Here is an 18,713-nt window from a genome sequence, read left to right on the forward strand (position 1 = left end):
GAACGCAAACGCACCCTCATCCCAACCCCGCTGGTACCTCGGGCTCTTGTCCCCCGGGTGACCGGCCTCTGGGGGTTCCTGTTGTCTGCCTGGTGGTCACTGCACTCATCACCATATCTTCCAAATCTGTTTTCATGTCCAAGAGAGCACACAGAACTGAGCTGGTTCCTGCCTACCCATTCCTCCAAGCGCCCTTCAACACTATTTTACAAAGTTAGAAAATGGGTTTTATACACAGATGTTCACCATAGCACTGCCCACAATAGCCAAACGGTGGGAACAACCTGAATGTTTATCAACAGGTGAACAGGCAAACCGTGGTCCGTCCGCACAGTGGGGTACCCCTCAGCCTTGGCAAGGGGTGAGGTGCCAGCACACACTACAACACGGACGGACACAAGAGGCCACAGAGTTTGTGATTCCACTTACACAAAATGTCCAGAAGTGGCAAATCCACAGACAGAAAGCAGGGGCTGGGGGCAGGGGTGGGAGTGCCAGCTCGTGGGTTCGGGATTTCTTTGGGGTGATGAAAACATTCTGGAACCAGATAGAGATGTGGGTTGCACGACGTTGTGAATGTACTAAATGCCACTGTATTGTTCACTTTAAAATGGTAAATTTTATGGTATATGAATTTCACCCAAGTTTTAAAAATGGGTGTTTTGTTGGAATTCCACCAAATGGGTAAACTGATATGGAAACTGGCTCCCGCAGGATCCATCTCTCAGGCTGCCCTGTATTCTAGTCTTTTCCAGCTTTCTTCTCCCGCAGCAGGCCAGTCCTGATTCCACCGAGGCCCCGCAGAGGGTGCCTGGAGGCTGCTGCTCTGATTGGGGCCATTTCCCTTCTCATCTCCTAAGCGGTCAGGGCAGCAGCCTGGCACGTGGATTTCTGAGTCTCGGGCCGCTCATCACTTTGCAGAGATAACGACTTCACCTCCTCCCACCCTGTTCTCAGTCGCTGTTTTTAAATAAACCTGGGCTGGGGGGATGCAGGCACCGCCGCCTTGCCCTGGACCCACCCACAGTGTCCCCTGGCACATCCCTGTGCTCTGAGGCTCTGGCTGGCTGCCTCCGAGGGGTTCTCGGCCACACTAAGGGGAGCCCCCACCCCGCCCCTGGTTCTCTGAGCATGGAGGTGGCCTTGGATTTGGAGTTGGTCAGACACCCTCTGGCCTGACCTGCTCTGCTCTCCTGGGTCAGCAGCTGGGAGCAGGGTCTGTCCCGGGAGGCTCAGCCAAGCTGCCCCAGCACCTCCCTTCCAGGCACCGTGGACAGAGTGAGTGAGAGGGAGGCCGAGCAGCCATGGGGTCTGAAGCCTTCACGGGAATGCCCACCCCGGCCCTGCACCCTCAGGGCCCAGTGCAGCATGGAGGGCTCTGCACCCTGATGCCGGACAGGGGAGCTGAGGCCACACGAGGAGCCAGAAAGAGCCCAGGCTTTGTCTGGAGCTGCTGGACAGGGGCTGCTCTCCTGGCCCCACCCGGCCAGGTTGGCCTGCATCACACAGTGGGTCTGGGTCCCTGTCAGGGTGGCAGGGGAGTCCAGGACCTGGGAGGAAAGAGGGACGCTGGGGTCCTTCTAACCCCCCACACTCCTGTTCGGGCACCTTTATCTCTACAGTGGAAACTTCCCAGCCACCACGGCCCCCATTAGCGCTCCAAAGTGGCTCCTGATGCCCTGATGGTTGCCAAGCACCTTGGGCGTGTCCAGCTATTCCAGCCATAAAAGGACACAGGCCAAAGGGCCAAAGTGCAGCCTGAGGCTTCTCAGCCCAACTCAGCATCCCGGGAGGGGCCAGGTCCCAGGATGTGGATGGGGGGGAGGGGTCCCAGCCTTCCCTCCGGCTTCCCGAGGTCCCACCCAGCACCCTCTAGTCTCTAGTGGGGCCAGGGCCTCACCAGTCAGAATGTCCTACTCCAATCCCCGACCCCTTGGCTGTAACAAGCCCCCCAGAGTCTTGCTGCCACCTGCCATGTGCCACGGCTGGGCCTAGTCGGGCCTTGGGGCTCATGGGGGCAGGAATCCCTTTGAGACCCTGATGCTATGCATCTTGTGGTACAGACCCCTGCCTGTGCTGGGGGTCTGGAGTCACAGGCCTGCGCTGCCCAGGCCTGAGCTCAGGGACCCACGCCTCTGAGTCTCAGCTTCCTCATGTGGCTGTAGGGCCTGCACGTGGCATGCGAGGGTCTCATACCTGGGACGCCAGGAGCCCCTATCTTCCTGGTCCAGAGCTGGCCCGAGGTCCAGCCTCAGTGGGACCATCACAGCCCTCAAGGGAGGCTGCAGGCCCAGGCCCTGGGGTGGGCTGCTGACAGAAAGCCCCCTCCCAACTTACCTCAACAAAATAAAGTCTATATATGACAAACCCACAGCCAACATTGTTCTCAATGGTGAAAAACTGAAACCATTTTCTCTAAGATCAGGAACAAGACAAGGGTGTCCACTCTCACCACTATTATTCAACATAGTTTTGGAAGTTTTAGCCACAGCAATTAGAGAAGAAAAAGAAATAAAAGGAATCCAAGTCAGAAAAGAAGAAGTAAAGCTGTCACTGTTTGCAGATGACATGATACTATGCATAGAGAATCCTAAAGATGCTACCAGAAAACTACTAGAGCTAATCAGTGAATTTGGTAAAGTAGCAGGATACAAAATTAATGCACAGAAATCTCTTGCATTCCTATACACTAGTGATGAAAAATCTGAAAGAGAAATTAAGGAAACACTCCCATTTACCACTGCAACAAAAAGAATAAAATACCTAGGAATAAACCTACCTAAGGAGACAAAAGACCTGTATGCAGAAAACTATAAGACTCTGATGAAAGAAACTAAAGATGATACAAACAGATGGAGAGATATACCATGTTCTTGGATTGGAAAAATCAACACTGTGAAAATGACTATAATACCCAAAGCAATCTACAGATTCAATGCAATCCCTATCAAACTACCAATGGCATTTTTCACAGAACCAGAACAACAACTTTCACAATTTGTATGGAAACACAAAAGACCCCAAATAGCCAAAGCAATCTTGAGAGAGAAAAACGGAGCTGGAGGAATCAGGCTCCCTGACTTCAGACTATACTACAAAGCCACAGTAATCAAGACAGTATGGTACTGGCACAAAAACAGAAACATAGATGAATGGAACAGGATAGAAAGCCCAGAGATAAACCCACGCACATATGGTCACCTTATTTTTGATAAAGGAGGCAAGAATATACAATGGAGAAAAGATAGCCTCTTCAATAAGTGGTGCTGGGAAAATGGGACAGCTACATGTAAAAAGAATGAAATTAGAACACTCCCTAACACCATACACAAAAATAAACTCAAAATGGATTAAAGACCTAAATGTAAGGCCAGACACTATCAAACTCTCAGAGGAAAACATAGGTGGAACACTTTATGACATAAATCACAGCAAGATCCTTTTTGACCCACCTCCAAGAGAAATGGAAATAAAAACAAAAATAAACAAATGGGACCTAATGAAACTTAAAAGCTTTTGCACAGCAAAGGAAACCATAAACAAGACGAAAAGACAATCCTCAGAATGGGAGAAAATATTTGCAAATGAAGCAACTGACAAAGGATTGATCTCCAAAATTTACAAGCATCTCATGCAGCTCGATATCAAAGAAACAAAACACCCAATCCAAAAATGGGCAGAAGACCTAAATAGACATTTCTCCAAAGAAGATATACAGATTGCCAACAAACACATGAAAGGATGCTCAACATCACTAATCATTAGAGAAATGCAAATCAAAACTACAATGAGGTATCACCTCACACCAGTCAGAATGGCCATCATCAAAAAATCTACAAACAATAACTGCTGGAGAGGGTGTGGAGAAAAGGGAACCCTCTTGCACTGTTGGTGGGAATGTAAATTGATACAGCCACTATGGAGAACAGTATGGAGGTTCCTTTAAAAACTAAAAATAGAACTACCATATGACCCAGCAATCCCACTACTGGGCATATACCCTGAGAAAACCATAATTCAAAAACAGTCATATACCACAATGTTCATTGCCCCTCTATTTACAGTAGCCAGGACATGGAAGCAACCTAAGTGTCCATCGACAGATGAATGGATAAAGAAGATGGGGCACATATATACAATGGAATATTACTCAGCCATAAAAAGAAACGAAATTGAGTTATTTGTAGTGAGGTGGATGGACCTAGAGCCTGTCATACAGAGTGAAGTAAGTCAGAAAGAGAAAAACAAATACCGTATGCTAACACATATATATAGAATCTAAAAAAAAAAAAAAAGGTTATGAAGACCTAGGGGCAGGACAGGAATAAAGATGCAGACATAGAGAATGGACTTGAGGACACAGGGAGGGGGAAGGGTAAGCTGGGACAAAGTGAGAGAGTGGCATGGACTTATATATACTACCAAATGTAAAATAGATAGCTAGTGGGAAGCAGCCGCATAGCACAGGGAGATCAGCTCGGTGCTTTCTGACCTCCTAGAGGGGTGGGAGGGAGATGCAAGAGGGAGGAGATATGGGGATATATGTATATGTATAGCTGATTCACTTTGTTATAAAGCAGAAACTAACACACCATTGTAAAGCAATTATACTCCAATAAAGATGTTTAAAAAAAAAAGCCCCCTCCCCCTGCAGACAGGGAGTCCCAGCAGCCCCTCTCCAGTGGGGGTCCGTCTCCTGCCTCCCCCTCTGTCCCAGGCCATACTAGGGGAGACAGCCCAGTCCATGGAGGGCACCAGCTCCCAGCCCACACAGTCTTGGGGGTCTACACCCCCTTGCCAGGCCTCAGTTTCCCCACCTGTCAAGGGCGTGGCCTGTCCTGGCCTGTGTGTTTGGGAGGGTGGGCTCTGCTGTTCACGGGTGGGTGTGGGACGTTCCTGGCTCCAGCCTCACTCAGGGTTGATGTTCCTGAGGGATAACTGAGTTCCGTGGTGGCAGGGGAGGGTCACCGTGATCCCAGCTGTGTCCCCTCCCTGGGGACAAGGAGGTGCCTGTTTGTGAAAAGGACGAGTGGGCCCCCACCCCCTCCCCACCTCCCCCATCAGCCGATGATGATCTGGAGAGGATCTGCCAGGGCCAGGTGGATGTGGGGCCCCCAACCAGTCAGAGATCCATCTCAGGATGCTTTGGGCTCCTGGTGGGAAGGAGTGGGGGCCGGGGTAGGACGTGGTGAGGAGACACGATCAGCCAGGCCGGCGTTCTGTGGGCCCGAGACCCTGAGGTGGAAACCCCCATGCCTGTCCAGCACCTGGAAGGCCCTGGCCTGCTCAGCCCGGCCAGCCTGCAGCTCCAGCCACCTCTGCATGGCCTGGGACCTCAGCCAGCTCGCCGGGCTCTGGTGATTCCAGACGCTGCTCTTGCCAGGGCCCCAGCGGCCTCACTGGCCCAGAATCCTCATTCAGGAGGGAGCAGCTGCAGGAGGGGATGTCAGGGGAGGGCCAGAGGGGAGGTGGCGGGTGATGGGGCCACAGGGGCTGGACAGAAGGTCCCAGAGTGGCCAGAGGACACGTGGCAGGAAAGGAAAGACTCGGAGTGGACTCGAGGGTGGGGCAGCCTGGTGGCTCCGACCGTGGGGTGGACAGGGGCTTCCTGTGGAGTGAGCATGGCCAAACTCCACCCACACCCATCTGCAGGGACGAGGCCAGCCTGGTCACTTCCCGTTGCCGCCAGGCCCAGCATCAGCACACCTAAGTAGGAGGTGACACCGTGGGGGTCTGGGGCTCCCTGGGCTCAGGTGCACATCCAGGTATGAGCTTCCTCCCCCTTCCAGCTCATTCCAGACAGACAAGGGGACGCTGAGCCCCAGAAAATCAGCCCACCAGGGCTGGTGGCGTGTTCACCAAGGACGAGACCTGTCCCCGCCGGGCCAGCACCCTAACCTGCTCCATTTCAGCCTGTCTTGTGGCCTCTGCTGCCCTCGAACACCCTGGAATCCATCATGCTTCCTGCTAGAGCTGGCTCCAGGAGGTCCGGCATCTGCACTTGACCCCCTTCCCCCCCTACCCTGCAGCCTCCCTAGCAACCAGCCCAGCACCCAATAGGTGCTTTGTAAAGCTCTCCATGGCAGTGGTTCCTGGCACAGCCTTTATATGCAGAATAGGTAGCTCGACCAGGGGAGCAAACTCCATCGTGTGTGGAGGTGCTCCGGCCCACCCCCCATCCTCCACCCACCACGCGCCCAGAACAAGGGTGTGCTTCCTGAATGTCTTGGTGTGAAACCTTGGTCTGTGTCGTCTCCAGCAGGGCAGGCCCCGGTCTGTTCTGCTGCTGCCACACCCCTGTGCTCAGCTCAGCGTCTGCACGCAGTTGGTGCTCCATCTCAGCTGGCATCAGTCCTGGGCTGCGGGGCTCCGGGAATGACTGCCATTGAGGGCTGGATGTGGCGTGGGGGCTGCTAGAGCTCAGCGTCCGGCTTGACCAGGTGGCCGCTGAAGGTGATGTAGAGGTCACCACGCTCACTGTAGATGGCGTTGTCGCCGTCCCTCTGGAACATGCGCACCCAGACAGCGTCACCCGCGGCCAGCGGCAGCAGCAGGCTCTCTGTCTGCATCATGCTGCGCTCGCTGGGCTGCGCATACAGCACGGCTGCAGCCCGCCGGTTGCACATGATGTGCAGGTACGTCTCCTTGTAATTCCAGGTGTGCACGTTGAGGCTCAGGAAGTAGACGCCGGGCACGGCACAGAGGAAGCGGCCGGAGGCCAGGTCGAAGGCACCATCAAGGTTCACCAGCTCCGTGTCGAAGGGCACAGCCTGGAGGACATCGGTGCTGTGCAGCCCCCTCACCGGCCCACCGAGAAGGCCACGTAGGCACCCTGGCACAGGGTGCCTGGCGGCCCCACCTGCCCCTTCTGGCCCTTGTGGCCACGGAGGCCCCGGGAGCCGGGCAGGCCCTCCTTCCTGCTACTGCTGGAGCGACCTCTGACCCCCGCTTTACCCTTCTCACCTGCGGGGGTGGTAAGGGGAAGCCCCTGGTCAAGGTTTCAAGAGTCAGATTCTCTGGCCACACGGCCTTGCAAGTGACCTCACCTCTGCGAGCCTCAGTCTCATCTGCCAGGTGGGCGCTAACCCGCCCTCCACGGGGCAATGAGAAAGAAGCCACACCCTGAGGTCCTGGCAGTTCTGAGGCCTGTGCAGATGGTCACATGGGGATGGCTGGGACGGCGGGGATGATGGGGGTCCAGTAGCTGCCAGAGGAAGTGTCTGAACTGGGTTTTGAAGGAGGAGAGGCCTGGGAAGTTGGTAACCAAATCCAACCTCAGTGTGGCCTCCGTCCAGCCTTCAGGGTGCTTCCCTCTTAGAGCTCAGCCTGTCTTGCCTCTCAAAGGGGGCGCTGCTCCCAGACCCCCTTCCCACCTCCCCTTGGGGTGGGGGAGCAGGATTGAAGGGAAACTCAGCCCCACCTGCCACCCCACCCCACCCCACCCCCCGCCATCCCACCCAATCCACAGCCCCTTCCCCAGGGAACCCTGCTTCCCACCGGAGGAGGCGGCTATGGGGAGCAGGGAGCAGGCCCTTGTGTGCCCCCCTGGGGCCCAGCCTTCCCAGAGCTAGCCTTGGGCCGTCGCCCTGCTCTCCTGCCTCTCTTCCCATGCCCCTCATTGCGGAGTGTCCCTGCGGGGCCAGGGACAGTGGGGCCGCCTTTCCAGGAACACTCACCTTTGAGGATCGAGATGTCGATGGTGGGCCCCACGTGGGGCAGCCCCACCCACTCATCCCCGTCGCTCATGCGGACATGTGGGCTGGGGGTGGCCGGGGGCCAGGGTGGGCAGCTGCAGTGCATACACAGCCAGCAGGGCAGCCCCAGGCCAGGCCAGGCCCCTGCGGGCAGCACCAGGAGGAGCAGGAGGGCAGAGGCTGCCATCTGGGCCAGAGCCTGGGTCGGGAGGGCAGGAAGGGAGGAAGAGGATGGGGGAGGAAAACGGGGAGTGGAGAGGGGACACCCCTGCTGAGCCCCCACCCCCGCAGCAGCCCAACTGTGCCTGCTTGTGTGGGGGAGACAGTGCGCTGGTGGGACCAGGGAGCTGCCTGGGTGAGGATGGACAGTTGCGACCCCTGAAGGGGCTGCAGTGGGCGTGGCCGGAGCCTCATCCTGCACCAGACAGGGCACCTGGCAGAGCCCTCCTGGACACTCAGACCCCTGCCCCGACAGACATCACTAATGGATCCCCACACACTTTCCCCTGGACCTGGATGTGGCCTCAGCATCCTCCCTAACACAGCACCTGGGGACCACCATCGATAGGAGGGGCCAGCACAGGGGACCATTCACACCTGCGCTTCCAGAGCCCCAGTGAGTGACCAAGGCAGCCCCACCCCATGGGAGCTGGTGCTTCCAGATTCCTTCTCCGGGGCTGCTCCCTCCTCCCCATAGCTGCCTCCCTCCTTGGGGCCTTAGGGCCTTAGCTCTGGGCAGTGGCAGGCACCCTAACTGCCTATAGCTGGGGAGTCCCGGTCCCCAAACTCCCCATGGCTGGAGACCCCGCACCTGGTAGATGCAGGGAGAGGTGTATGGAGGTGGGGGCTCTGAATCAGCCCTCTAAGTCCCCCACCCACCTGGGCCGGCCAGAGCCCTCCGGGAGGGACAGCTAGGCTACTTCAGGGAACGGCAGCACCCCACCCACCGGTGGCTGGGCCCGGGGCCCTGGTGGTTGGGGTCAGACATGAGGCAGTTTCTGCCAGGCTGCCTCGCTTGGCAGAGGGCGGCACCCTCATCCTGACCTCCTGTGGGCCAGGCCAGGCCCCTGCGGGTAACTTGGGAGGCTACCCCATGTGGCCCCCACCTATCTGTGGGTAAGATGGTCTTTAAGCCCTACCAGTCCTAGGCCTCTTGCCTCCGCCTCCTCTCCTTCGGGAGACCCTGCCTGACACCTGGCTCATCCATGCCAGGTGGAGGCGCCACTTTCCGGCTCAACCGACAGCTGCTGGGGGCCCTGGGTGAGCCCCACATCACTTGGGTCTCAGTTTCCCTGGCAAGTGGGCCCTGCTTGCCCTGGTTTCCCCATGTACGTATGAGAGGCTCAGCCAGGGTTGGTCTCCTGCAAGGGCAGGCGTGTGAGGTCGGGGTCCTGTACCCTGGCCATGCTGAGCAAAGACTCAGGCTCCCTCTTCCAGGAAGCCCTCGGGGACTGCAGCCCAGGGTGAGGTCCTTCTTCTTACATAGTAGGTCTGAGACCCACTCCCAGGCTGAGCTTCTCTGGCAGGTGGGAGCCCTCCTCTCCCCCTCAGTGCCTAGCAGACCCTCACCCACCCCCCTAGCCCCATTGGACTCTGCAAGACCCTCCTGAATTCCTCCCATGGAGGAACCTTACAGGAATGGGTACCTCCTGGGGAGCTCACTCCACAGACAGGCCTGTGTTGCTGGGGCCCTTACTTTGTTCCCCCAGAGGTCTGGGGTCCCAGGCATCCTGGCCACCTGGCCCTGCTCAGAATGGCTGTGAAGACCCCCACCCGCCCCCACCCTCCCTGTTACCATTTCACGATCGGGTGCTGCTGCCTGCCTGGCGTCTCCGGCATCTCTGCCCAGTGGCCCATGAAAGAGCTCTTTCATGCCCGCCCCAGGTGCCCGTGGCTTCCCTCTGGGCCATCCAAGACCAACAGGCCTCAGGCCAGCTTCAGAGCTCCCGGGCAGGAGGCTCACGGGGCCCTGCCACCCACCGCCCAGCCTGCCACCTGCTGCAACGTCAGTGCAGCCCTGCCACGGGGGCTCCAGTATCCTCCTGACAGCCCATGGGCCACAGCGTGGCTCTGAGGGCCTGGGGTGTCTGGGACTGGGGGGTTGGGGGTGAAACCATGAGCTGGCAGCCATCCTCTGTCTGGGATGCAGTGACAGAGGGGAGTCAGGGAGGTTGGTGAGGAGGCTGGAGGCCAAAGTCAGGGGAGACAGACCACCATGCCTGTGCTGAGCTCACTTGGTGATGGTGACGCCCTCCTGTCTCTGGCTGGGACAGGAGGGCTGAGCCTTTTGGGTGAAGCTTGGGAGAGAAACGTCGGGCCAGGCCCGTTGTGTCTGCCTCCACCTCCCGCTGCACCCTCCCAGGGTCACAGTGCCCAGCGGGGCAAGAGGCCTGCCGTGACACCATGTTGGGGGCCCTCGGCATTAGCCCAGCCTTTCAGTGGATAAGGGTTGTGTCCCTGTGATGCCAACCCCCTGGCAGGAATGACTCACAGGGCCCCCCGGGCAGTGGCAGGCGTGGGCTACGCCCACACCAGGGCCTGGCCTCGTGCTTGCTCTGGGCCTGAGCAGCTGGATGCTAGGTCCAGGGGCAGGGCCTGGTGCCTCAGCCTCTGAGCACGGGGACATGTGACTCCCTGGGAAGCGCCCCACCACCACCATCAAGCCAGGCTGCCTGGCAGAGGGAGGCACAGATGTGGCCTGGGGAGCTGTGGCCGCTGTGCTAGAAGACAGGCCGTGGGCAGCTGGGGCTCGCTCTCTCGCCTCTGCAGATGCAGGCACAGCCCAGGGTCCGGCTCTCCCCTCAGGCTCCCCACGTTGGCGCTCCCCACGTTGGCACTCCTCACTGATGACCAGGGAGGGGGCAAGGATGAGGGTAGAGGGCAAGACTGAGGGGCTTCTCGTGCCAGGCTGAAGGGGAGCAGAGTTGGTGAGGGCTGTGGTCGGGAGATCACACCAGCTGGAGCCGGTTCCCAGATATTCCCCGTCCTCCCTGAGATGCCAGTTCACACTCCAGTGGGGCTCGGCGGCCTCCCACGCCTTGTCAGCAACCACTGCTGGAATCTGGATGTGGGTGGCCTGGACGGAGGGCGTTCTGTAGGCGTCACCGAGGGCTGGGTTAGTCCAGGCTCCGACGGGAGCTGCTGACTGGCCTCAGTCAACCTGCAGAAGCTCCTCTCTGCCCGCCCCACTTTTGTCTCTGGGGCTCCTGGGGCTCCCAGAGAAGGGCAGACGCCCGAGCTCTGCTGCTCCCTGCGTCTGACCTCAGTTTCCCAACCTGTTAAATGGGCACCAGTGGACTCAGAGTGGCCAGAGTGTCCTCTGTGGTGGATGGAAACGCCGCAGGCTTCGGCCACCCTCAGGGCCCTGATGTCCCCCCCTGTGACTCCCCGCTCCCCACTCCTGCAGGGACCGAATCTGGCCACCCTCCAGACTCCCCAGGGAGGCTAATTCTCCAGTGAGACGCAGCCACAGCCTCTGGAATTTGCTGTGTGGCCCAGAGCCACCCATCAGCTCCAGGGCCTGATCATTTGTCTCTACAAGGGGACAAAATTTCCAGCCTCACAGGTGGTCATGAGACAATTGCAGGCAATGAGTGCCCGGCCCCCCGGGGCTGTGCCCGCGCCCTCCCAGCTTTGGAGATAATGACCTTCGCACAGCACCTCCACTTAGCTCCCCATCAGCAGTCACCCAGCAGGGGTGGGGCGCGGGAACAAGGAGGCCCTCATAGCCGCTGATGGGGACGCTGCGCTTCACAGCCAGCCCGCCTCGGTCTCAGGCAGTAATGGGGGTCTGAGTGGCTGGCGTGCATGCGGCCGAGTTATTATCTCCCAGCCTCTTAATGGACACTTCCCGAGTCCTGTTGATGAGCTGCCACGGGCGCAGGGCCAGTGGCCTGGAGCTCGTCCCCAGGGGGCACAGTGAGAGGGCCTCACAGCCACCTGGCCCTGCTTGGGGGGAGCCCCTGATGCTGCGCCCAGTTCTGCCCAGAGCCATGGACACAGGGTGTGGGGCCAGGTGGGCAGCAGGGCTCTGTGGCCCTCACCCATCCACCCACAGCCCGGCCTGACTCACTTGCTGGCTAAGGAGGGGGCTGGACGAGGAGCCTGGCCACAGAGGTGACCAGCAGCACTGACCCTCCCCCCCCAGCTCAGGGTCTGGTGCCCACCCTGTGCCGGGTGGGGGTGGCAGGGAGAGGTCCCACAGTTCCCCCGGCGGTCACTGCCCCAGGCCCCGCCCTGCGTGGCCCCTCATAGCCCGGGGGCCAAGTCCCTTAGGGGAGAGCTGGGCCAGCAGCGTGTTCTGACAGCGCTGCTCCAGGCTCACCCCCCACTAATGAGGGGAGTGCCGGCTGGCCTCGGGTGACAGCATCCAGGGCACATGGAAGAAAAGGAGCGGGGCTTCAGTTATCACTGCAGCCACCAGAGCCTGTGACAAGTGGTGACAGGAGGTGACGCTCCCTCTGAAGCATCCAGCAGGTGGTCCAGGTGGATAGAGAAACTGTCGATGCCTTGGCTGTGCCCCGTGTGGTCAGCAGTGAGCAACGAGGGGGGGCCTCGACGGTTCTTGGCTGACCCCTCTCCCCAGGTGGTGACTGGGGGCTCCCCAGGCAGGAGACCCCTGGCCCCCCATGGCTGGAACATGGGGTCCACAGGCAAAGCCCACCTGTCCGGGTACACTCTCTGAGTAGAAAGCTAACATGCTCTTTATTTGAGGGGGAGACAGGTCCCTGCGCCCGCCGGGGTGCCTGCCCGGTCACTGGTAACCGGCCAGCTGGAGGACAGTGGGGTAGCGGGTGCGGTGGGCCATGCACTTCTGGCGGTCGATGAAGAGGCTGTTCGTCTTGACAGCGATGTCCTTCTCCAGGCTCATGCGTGTGTCCTCCAGGTTGCGCAGGGACTGCTCTGCTTCCAGAAGCTTCTCCCTCAGAGCCACCAGGGACAGGTTCAGCTCCTCTACCTCACTCACCAGCCTGCGGGGGTGGGAGGGAGGGGTGAGCTGGGGCTGCCCTGGGACGCCTGGCCTTCTGGATGAGAGTGAGGCCCAAGGTCAAAGGCTGGGGGCCCTTGTTGGGGGTCCTGGTCAAGACATTTGGCCACAGACGGGCTCCCAAAATGCCCAGAGGGAAACCCAGCAGCCGCGCTGGGAGAGGGCCGAGCCAGGACACCACATGAACTTCTATTCCTCTATTCCTGGCATCTGGAAGTGAGATGGGCGCCCCTGGAGCTGAGTGAGGCCCCAGTTTTCTGAAGGAGTTGAGGGACAGGGAAAGAGGGATGCCCAAGGCAGGGGCACTTCTGCTTACAAGGCAACTGGAAGCTCGATAAGTTAGAAAACAGAAGATGTGACCCCACCTACACCTCAAGCTGGGGATGTGTGTCTACCATGACAATGGAGGTGTGGACGGCCACGAGCAGGATGGTCGGGGCGGCCGTGTGGCCTGGGGAGCTTTGCCTCCCAGACCCTGAGATTCCTCACCAGGGTGAAGCGGGGAGTGTGGCCGCCCCTGGCACTCGGAGCCTGGCACAGTGTCCCCCAAGGGACGCATAGCATCCAGTCATGCTGGGGCAGGATTGGGGACGTGGGAACCGTGTGTGTGTATGTGTGTGTGTGTGTGTGTTGTGCTTGTGTGGGGCCCAATGTCTTTCCTCTTCACATCTGCAGGGCTGTGTGCGGGGGTGGGGGGAGGGGTTCAAGGGGGCCCCAGAGGCTGAGGAAAGCCCGGAGGCGGGTGGACAGCGCCCTATGGTGGTTGGTGACCAGGCCCAGCCCAGGACGGCCCCAGCAGCGACAGGCACCTGAACTGGACAGCGTCTCGGCACAGCTCCACGTTGGGCCGGTGGGAACGCTGGTACAGGCGGGTCTGGGCCACTTTCAGAGGCGCCTCCTTGTCCCTGATGGCCTGCTTCAGCGCTGCGACATTGTGCTCCTGGTCCATGATCTCCCGCAGTGTCTGCACACAGGACAGTCCCTGTGGGTCTCCCCCACCGCACCCCAAGCCCTGTGCCACGTCGAGCAGGCGGCCCTGTTCGCTGGCTCTGGGGGAGGAGTGGAGGCAGGGAGGATGTGCACGGCCACCTCCGCCCTCCCATAGGCACCCAGAGGCCTGGGGGCGGTGCAGACAGCAAAGCTTGAGGCACAGCAGCTCTGGCCTGAGAGTCCCCAGTCCTGTGGTCACCAGCCCCCAACCCTGGTCAGGAGCTGGAGAGACAAAGGCAACAAAGGTCACCCTGAGAGCTTAGGGTCAGAGCCCTGCCAGGCCAGGGGCCAGCACCGGGGACACCCCACTAGGCAGCCAGGCCCCACCTCCTTCCACCCTCCTTGCTCCTGCTTGCAGCACCCCCTGGTCAGTCACTCCAGTGACAATGCCACCACCCCCAAATGTCACTTGGTTTCTCATCAGCTTAATGAGGGCCCAGGGAGGAGTGGGGGCCCTGCCTCAGGGGTCCCTCAGGATGGGCAGGGCTAAGGAGGGGCAGGAGCCAGGCCAGGTTGTGACAAAGGCATAGTGGCCAGTGGGGGAGGGGTGGTCTGGGTTACCCGGTCTGGACCTGGTCTTTCTCTGTGGTTACCAGGGGATGTCCAGCCCTAGAGGCTGCCCTGGGCGAGGCCAGGTCGTGGGCTGGGCGTGGCCTGGCTGCGGAGTGGGCGTGGTCTGTCGGTGGGTGGGCGTGGTCTGACGTGGGATGGGCGTGGCCGGGGCGGCCCCACCTTGCGCAGGTGGTGCTCCAGCTTGTGGCGCGCGTCCTCCAGCTCCTCACAGCGTCGCCCGAAGGCCAGGTTCACGGCGTCGCACTGCAGCCGCAGGTCCTCGGATGTGTCCTGCAGGATGCAGTCGATGAGCTTCCGCAGGTTGACTGAGGCCAGGCGTTCGCGCTCGGCGCGGTACAGGTTTTCCTGGGTGAACTTGGCCCAGGTCTCTGGCGTGGAGGCACTGCGGGCAGGGAGTGGGCGGGCACCGCGGTCGGTGAGGGCACCTGCCAATGGCTCCGGTGTGCACCAGGGCCTCCCCGCGCTCGCTGCGCCCGGTGTCCCCTGCGCCCCAGCATAAACAACCACCCCCAGTCCTAGCGCCACTCCTCACCCCGCCCCCCGCGCCACCCGGAGCGCCTCCCCACGCGCTCCCCGGGCCTCCTGCTCCCCCAGCTCCGCCCTGCTAGCCCCGCGCCCCCAGCTCCCCACTCCGTGTCTTCCGTGCCTCCTGCGCCCCCCGGTGGTTCCCGCGCCCCAGTGCCTCTACGTCCCTGGGCCCTGCGCCACCCCGGGGCTGTGTTGCAATGGGTGGTGGCCGAGCGCCCCCTGCCGGCCTTATGCGGAGCTGCAGTCAGCCGCCCGGCCTCAGGCGGCCCCCCACCCTGGGTCCTGCCTCCCTCGCAAACCCCAGCCCCTGTGGTGAACCATGTGTGCCGGGCACTTGGGCGGAGGTCCCGCTCGCCTGCCCATCCCCAGGAGCAGAAGAGCTGCACAAAGGACCCCCAGCGGAGGGACTGGGAGCCCAGGCGGGATCTCTCAGATGGGGGCGGGGTGCTTGTGCACAGCCCCCGCGGAAGACCCCACCTCTCCTCGAACTTGGCGGAGTGAGGGTAGAACTGCAAGTCAGTGCTCTGGTTGTGGTAGCGGCAGCAGGCCTCGTCGATGTTGCAGGCCTCCACTTTGTCGGACCAGTCCATCTCGCACGTTTCCTTGTGCTCGTGATTCATCCTGGGGAGAGCGGGCAGGGCCTGCGTCTCTGCGGGTGGGGAGCTGGGCCCACCTGGGCGCAGGACAGGGTAAGCCCCCCAAGTGGCAGGGTGGGCCCTGTAATGCTGGCCTGGGTTCTGGATGCCCAGGCCCCTCGGCCATGCAGGAATCTGCCACCCCCACCTGCCCAGTGCCTCCACCCAGCCCCTTGCTCCTGGCTATGACTGGGGACAATCCCTCACTTCTCTGAGCCTCAGGGCTGGGTCACCCCAACTTCCTGCCCATAGCTAGCCTGAGGGGTAGAGGGACATCCCAAGGGAAGCCCTAGAGGCCACCCAGACCCACCGAATCTGGTTCACAGCCTGCATCATGGTCCTTTTCAGGAGCTCTTGAATGTTCCGGATGAGGTCTGCCTCCTGGGGAAGAAGACCCCCGTCCCTGGTGAGAGTCTGAGGACAGCCAGGCTGGTGGGGCCCACAGGCAGCCTCTCAAACCTCTAGGAGGAGCTGAGATTTGGGGTGACCCCCAGTGGAACTGGGGGCGCTGCCAGCACCTGACCTCTGCTGGTGGCCTTGGGCCCCAGCTTCTTTCCTGGAAATGGGAGATGAGCCCGGCTTTCTCGCCGGATTTATTCTGGGCTGTTTGGGGCGGTGCAGTGGGTCTTTTCTTCTGGGGGCTTCTATGGGCTGTGGGGAGGATCACCCAGAAGTGGTTCCCACTTGCTGGGCACTTAGCACCCCCTGGGCTCTGGGGCCACCCCTGCAGCCTGCCCAAGACACTGAGGGCACCAGCCTACCCACTGGCCCCTGGACAGCCTGGCGACAGCCTTTGAGGACCCCAGCCACTGGGGACCAGGAGCCCCCCTGGGGCTGCCCCTTGGGGCCTTGGGCTCAGAGAGGCCTTACCCAGACAAAGGACACAAGGGGAAACCTTGTGTTTCCTCCTGCTACCCTGACAGTTTCATTTTCCGGGCAGGAAAAACTCTTTCCCCCTGATTTGAATATTCTCCTCCGTTGGGCTCTAAACCCTTGTGTGCCCAGTTCTGACCCGTGGGTCCATCTCCCTGTCCTGGCCCCTTTGTTGTCCATGTACTACTGGGCGGGGGACCTGGCTCAGGGCAGAGGGTTCACCCCCAGAGCCTTGGGAGGTTCTTGAGTGAATGGGTGTGAGGGTGGGGTGTTGGGGGGACAGAGGAAGGGCCTGGGGCCAGGAGGAGGTACTCAAGGTTCTGGCCTGAGCTTGGGGTTTGCAGGGGGTCACCAGGCACCTGGGCTGGCTGGCTGTCTCCCCCATATCTCATGAGTGCCTGTGGCCTGCAGCCTGTTCGCAGGTGAGGCTCTTCCCTGACAGCATCAGGGGCCTGGCCTGGGTGACTCCCTGATCCTTTGGGGGCTTCCCCAAGGACAGGTCCTGCCAGGTTCGGAGGGGAAAGGGCTCTTTGTGGGATGCATGTGGCCCCCACCCCACCTTTATCCCGTCCACGCCTGCACACTGGTCTGAGGCTGGATTTCCAACACGGGCATGGGGGGCGGGGCATGGGGTCTCTGCCTCTGGGAACTCAGGGTCAGGCTTAATTTGCATGACCCAGGGTGACCAAAGGGGCTGTTCAGCAGGTGCCAGGACCCAGGGGTGACTGAGGGACCGCACAGTGGATGCAGGCACCACCATGCCCCAACCACATCCCAACCTCAGTTAGCCGCTCCTGCGGTTCAGCTCAGGCCCTTCCTGGTTTTCGGGGGTGTGTGGAGGGGCATCAGGGCATATGGGGAACTGGCCAGGCCCCGCCCTGCCTCAGTGGCCTCTGACTGTCTCAGCCTCAGGCAAACGTCCCAATACACGTTCCAGGTATGAATGCTGCCACGGCCAGGGCCCTGCCTCACCCCCACGTGGGAGCCATAATGGGGCAGGGGGCAGAGCAGGAACCCTGGACCCGGGGCTAGGGTGAGTGGATAAGCACCAAAGGCCAGCCCCTGCCCCCAACCATGCTCAACCCCCATGCTGGGACCTGCCCCCAGGCCACAGTGCCCCCAACCCAGCATGTCCTGTCTGGGCCCACCTTGCAGGGAGCAAGGCCTTGCCCAGCACCCACTATAAGGACCAGACTGTGGGAAGGCCAGACCCGGCACCCTCCTGGGGCCAGGGGCGGCACCTCCCCCCTGGGCAGTCTGAGCCCTGCCCCTGCCCCCAGCCGGGGCGGCCCCAGTCGGTTCTGGTCCCCCACCTACAAGCAGAGCCACCTTCTCTGCGCCTGGGCATGTGCTTGTGTGTCCCTGCCTGTGCTGAGGGGAGAAGGCTCCCTGTGCCTGTGTGCAGCCACATGGTACATGGGCACCAAGGCCTCTGCCAGCCGTGTCGTGAGGGCACACGGGTGCCCACTGTCAGCCCAGGGAAGGTCATGCTCCCTGGGGAGAGGTGGGGCGGCCCAGTCTGCAGTTCTGGGGGCTGGGAGGGGCCGAACCTTCAGCAGCTCCATCTCCACGCAGTCACGCACAAGGTCGGGGTGCTGGCGGCGCTCCCGGCACTGCAGGTTGTCGGTGGCTATGGAGAAGGGCACGGCCGTGGCATCCAGGGTGCGCTCCAGCCTCTGCTTCTGGGCCAGCAGCAGGTCAGTCTCTGCGACCAGCTCTTCCACCTGGCGCTGCAGCTCCGACTTCCAGCAGTGCATGTCCTGCAGGCGCTCGCCCACCTTCTTCGTGGAGTCCTGCTGCGTGCGCTGCGCCAGCGCCTCAGTCTCGGCCGCCAGCTGCTGGCTCTCGTGGTGCTGCTGCTCCGACTGGTCGAGGTCGGCGAAGGCCTGGTGGTAGCGGGCATAGCAGTTCTGGAACCACTCATCCACCAGGTACTTGGCCGTGCGGAAGCCAGCGGTGGCCAGGCCCGAGGACGTGTGGGCGCCCGTGTTTCGGGCCACATCGTACAGCTTGCGGGGCAGCTGGCATGCTGGCACCGTTTGCGGGGCGGGCTCCTTGGTCAGAAGTATATCTGTCTGCGCCATGGTGCGCCCGGGCACGGGGTGGCGGGGGAGAGGGAGGAGGGCCTCTCAGTACGGTCAGCAGGGCAGCTCCGGCCACTCTGTCCCCAAGCAGGACATGGCTTCAGGTCTCGTAGACAGGTACACACCAAGCCCTCCTGTTGCTAGGCAACAGGGATTCCCCCCCCCTCCCCACCGCGGCCCTCTTAAAGGGCCAGGCAGGCCCCAGCCCCACCTGTCCTGGCCACATCTGGCACCTGCCTGGAGGAACTGCACCTGGACCACACCCAAGGCCAGGCTCTTGTCTCCTGTGTCTTACTGGTTCCAGTGGGGCTGTCCCCCTGGGCACGCAGGTGTCTCTGATGGGGAGTTG

General features: G+C 60.9%; 2 protein-coding genes across 2 annotated transcripts; both read right to left on the minus strand.

Moving 5' to 3' along the window:
- Positions 1-6,413: 6,413 nt before the first annotated feature.
- Positions 6,414-7,881, minus strand: C1QTNF8 (C1q and TNF related 8). Its single transcript, XM_068524983.1, is given in 3 exon segments — positions 6,414-6,802; positions 6,805-6,963; positions 7,677-7,881. Coding segments are annotated over 3 exon segments (753 nt in total).
- Positions 7,882-12,447: 4,566 nt separating this feature from the next.
- Positions 12,448-18,364, minus strand: TEKT4 (tektin 4). The gene is made up of 6 exons (XM_068524566.1): positions 17,831-18,364; positions 15,718-15,788; positions 15,250-15,393; positions 14,404-14,626; positions 13,491-13,645; positions 12,448-12,664 (listed from the first exon to the last, which is right to left on the minus strand). Exons 1-6 carry the CDS (start codon positions 18,362-18,364, stop codon positions 12,448-12,450), a joined length of 1,344 nt encoding a protein of 447 aa, XP_068380667.1.
- Between the last annotated feature and the right edge of the window lie 349 nt (positions 18,365-18,713).

The sequence above is a fragment of the Eschrichtius robustus genome, chromosome 16 (assembly GCF_028021215.1).
Source record: "Eschrichtius robustus isolate mEscRob2 chromosome 16, mEscRob2.pri, whole genome shotgun sequence".
NCBI lineage: Eukaryota > Metazoa > Chordata > Mammalia > Artiodactyla > Eschrichtiidae > Eschrichtius > Eschrichtius robustus.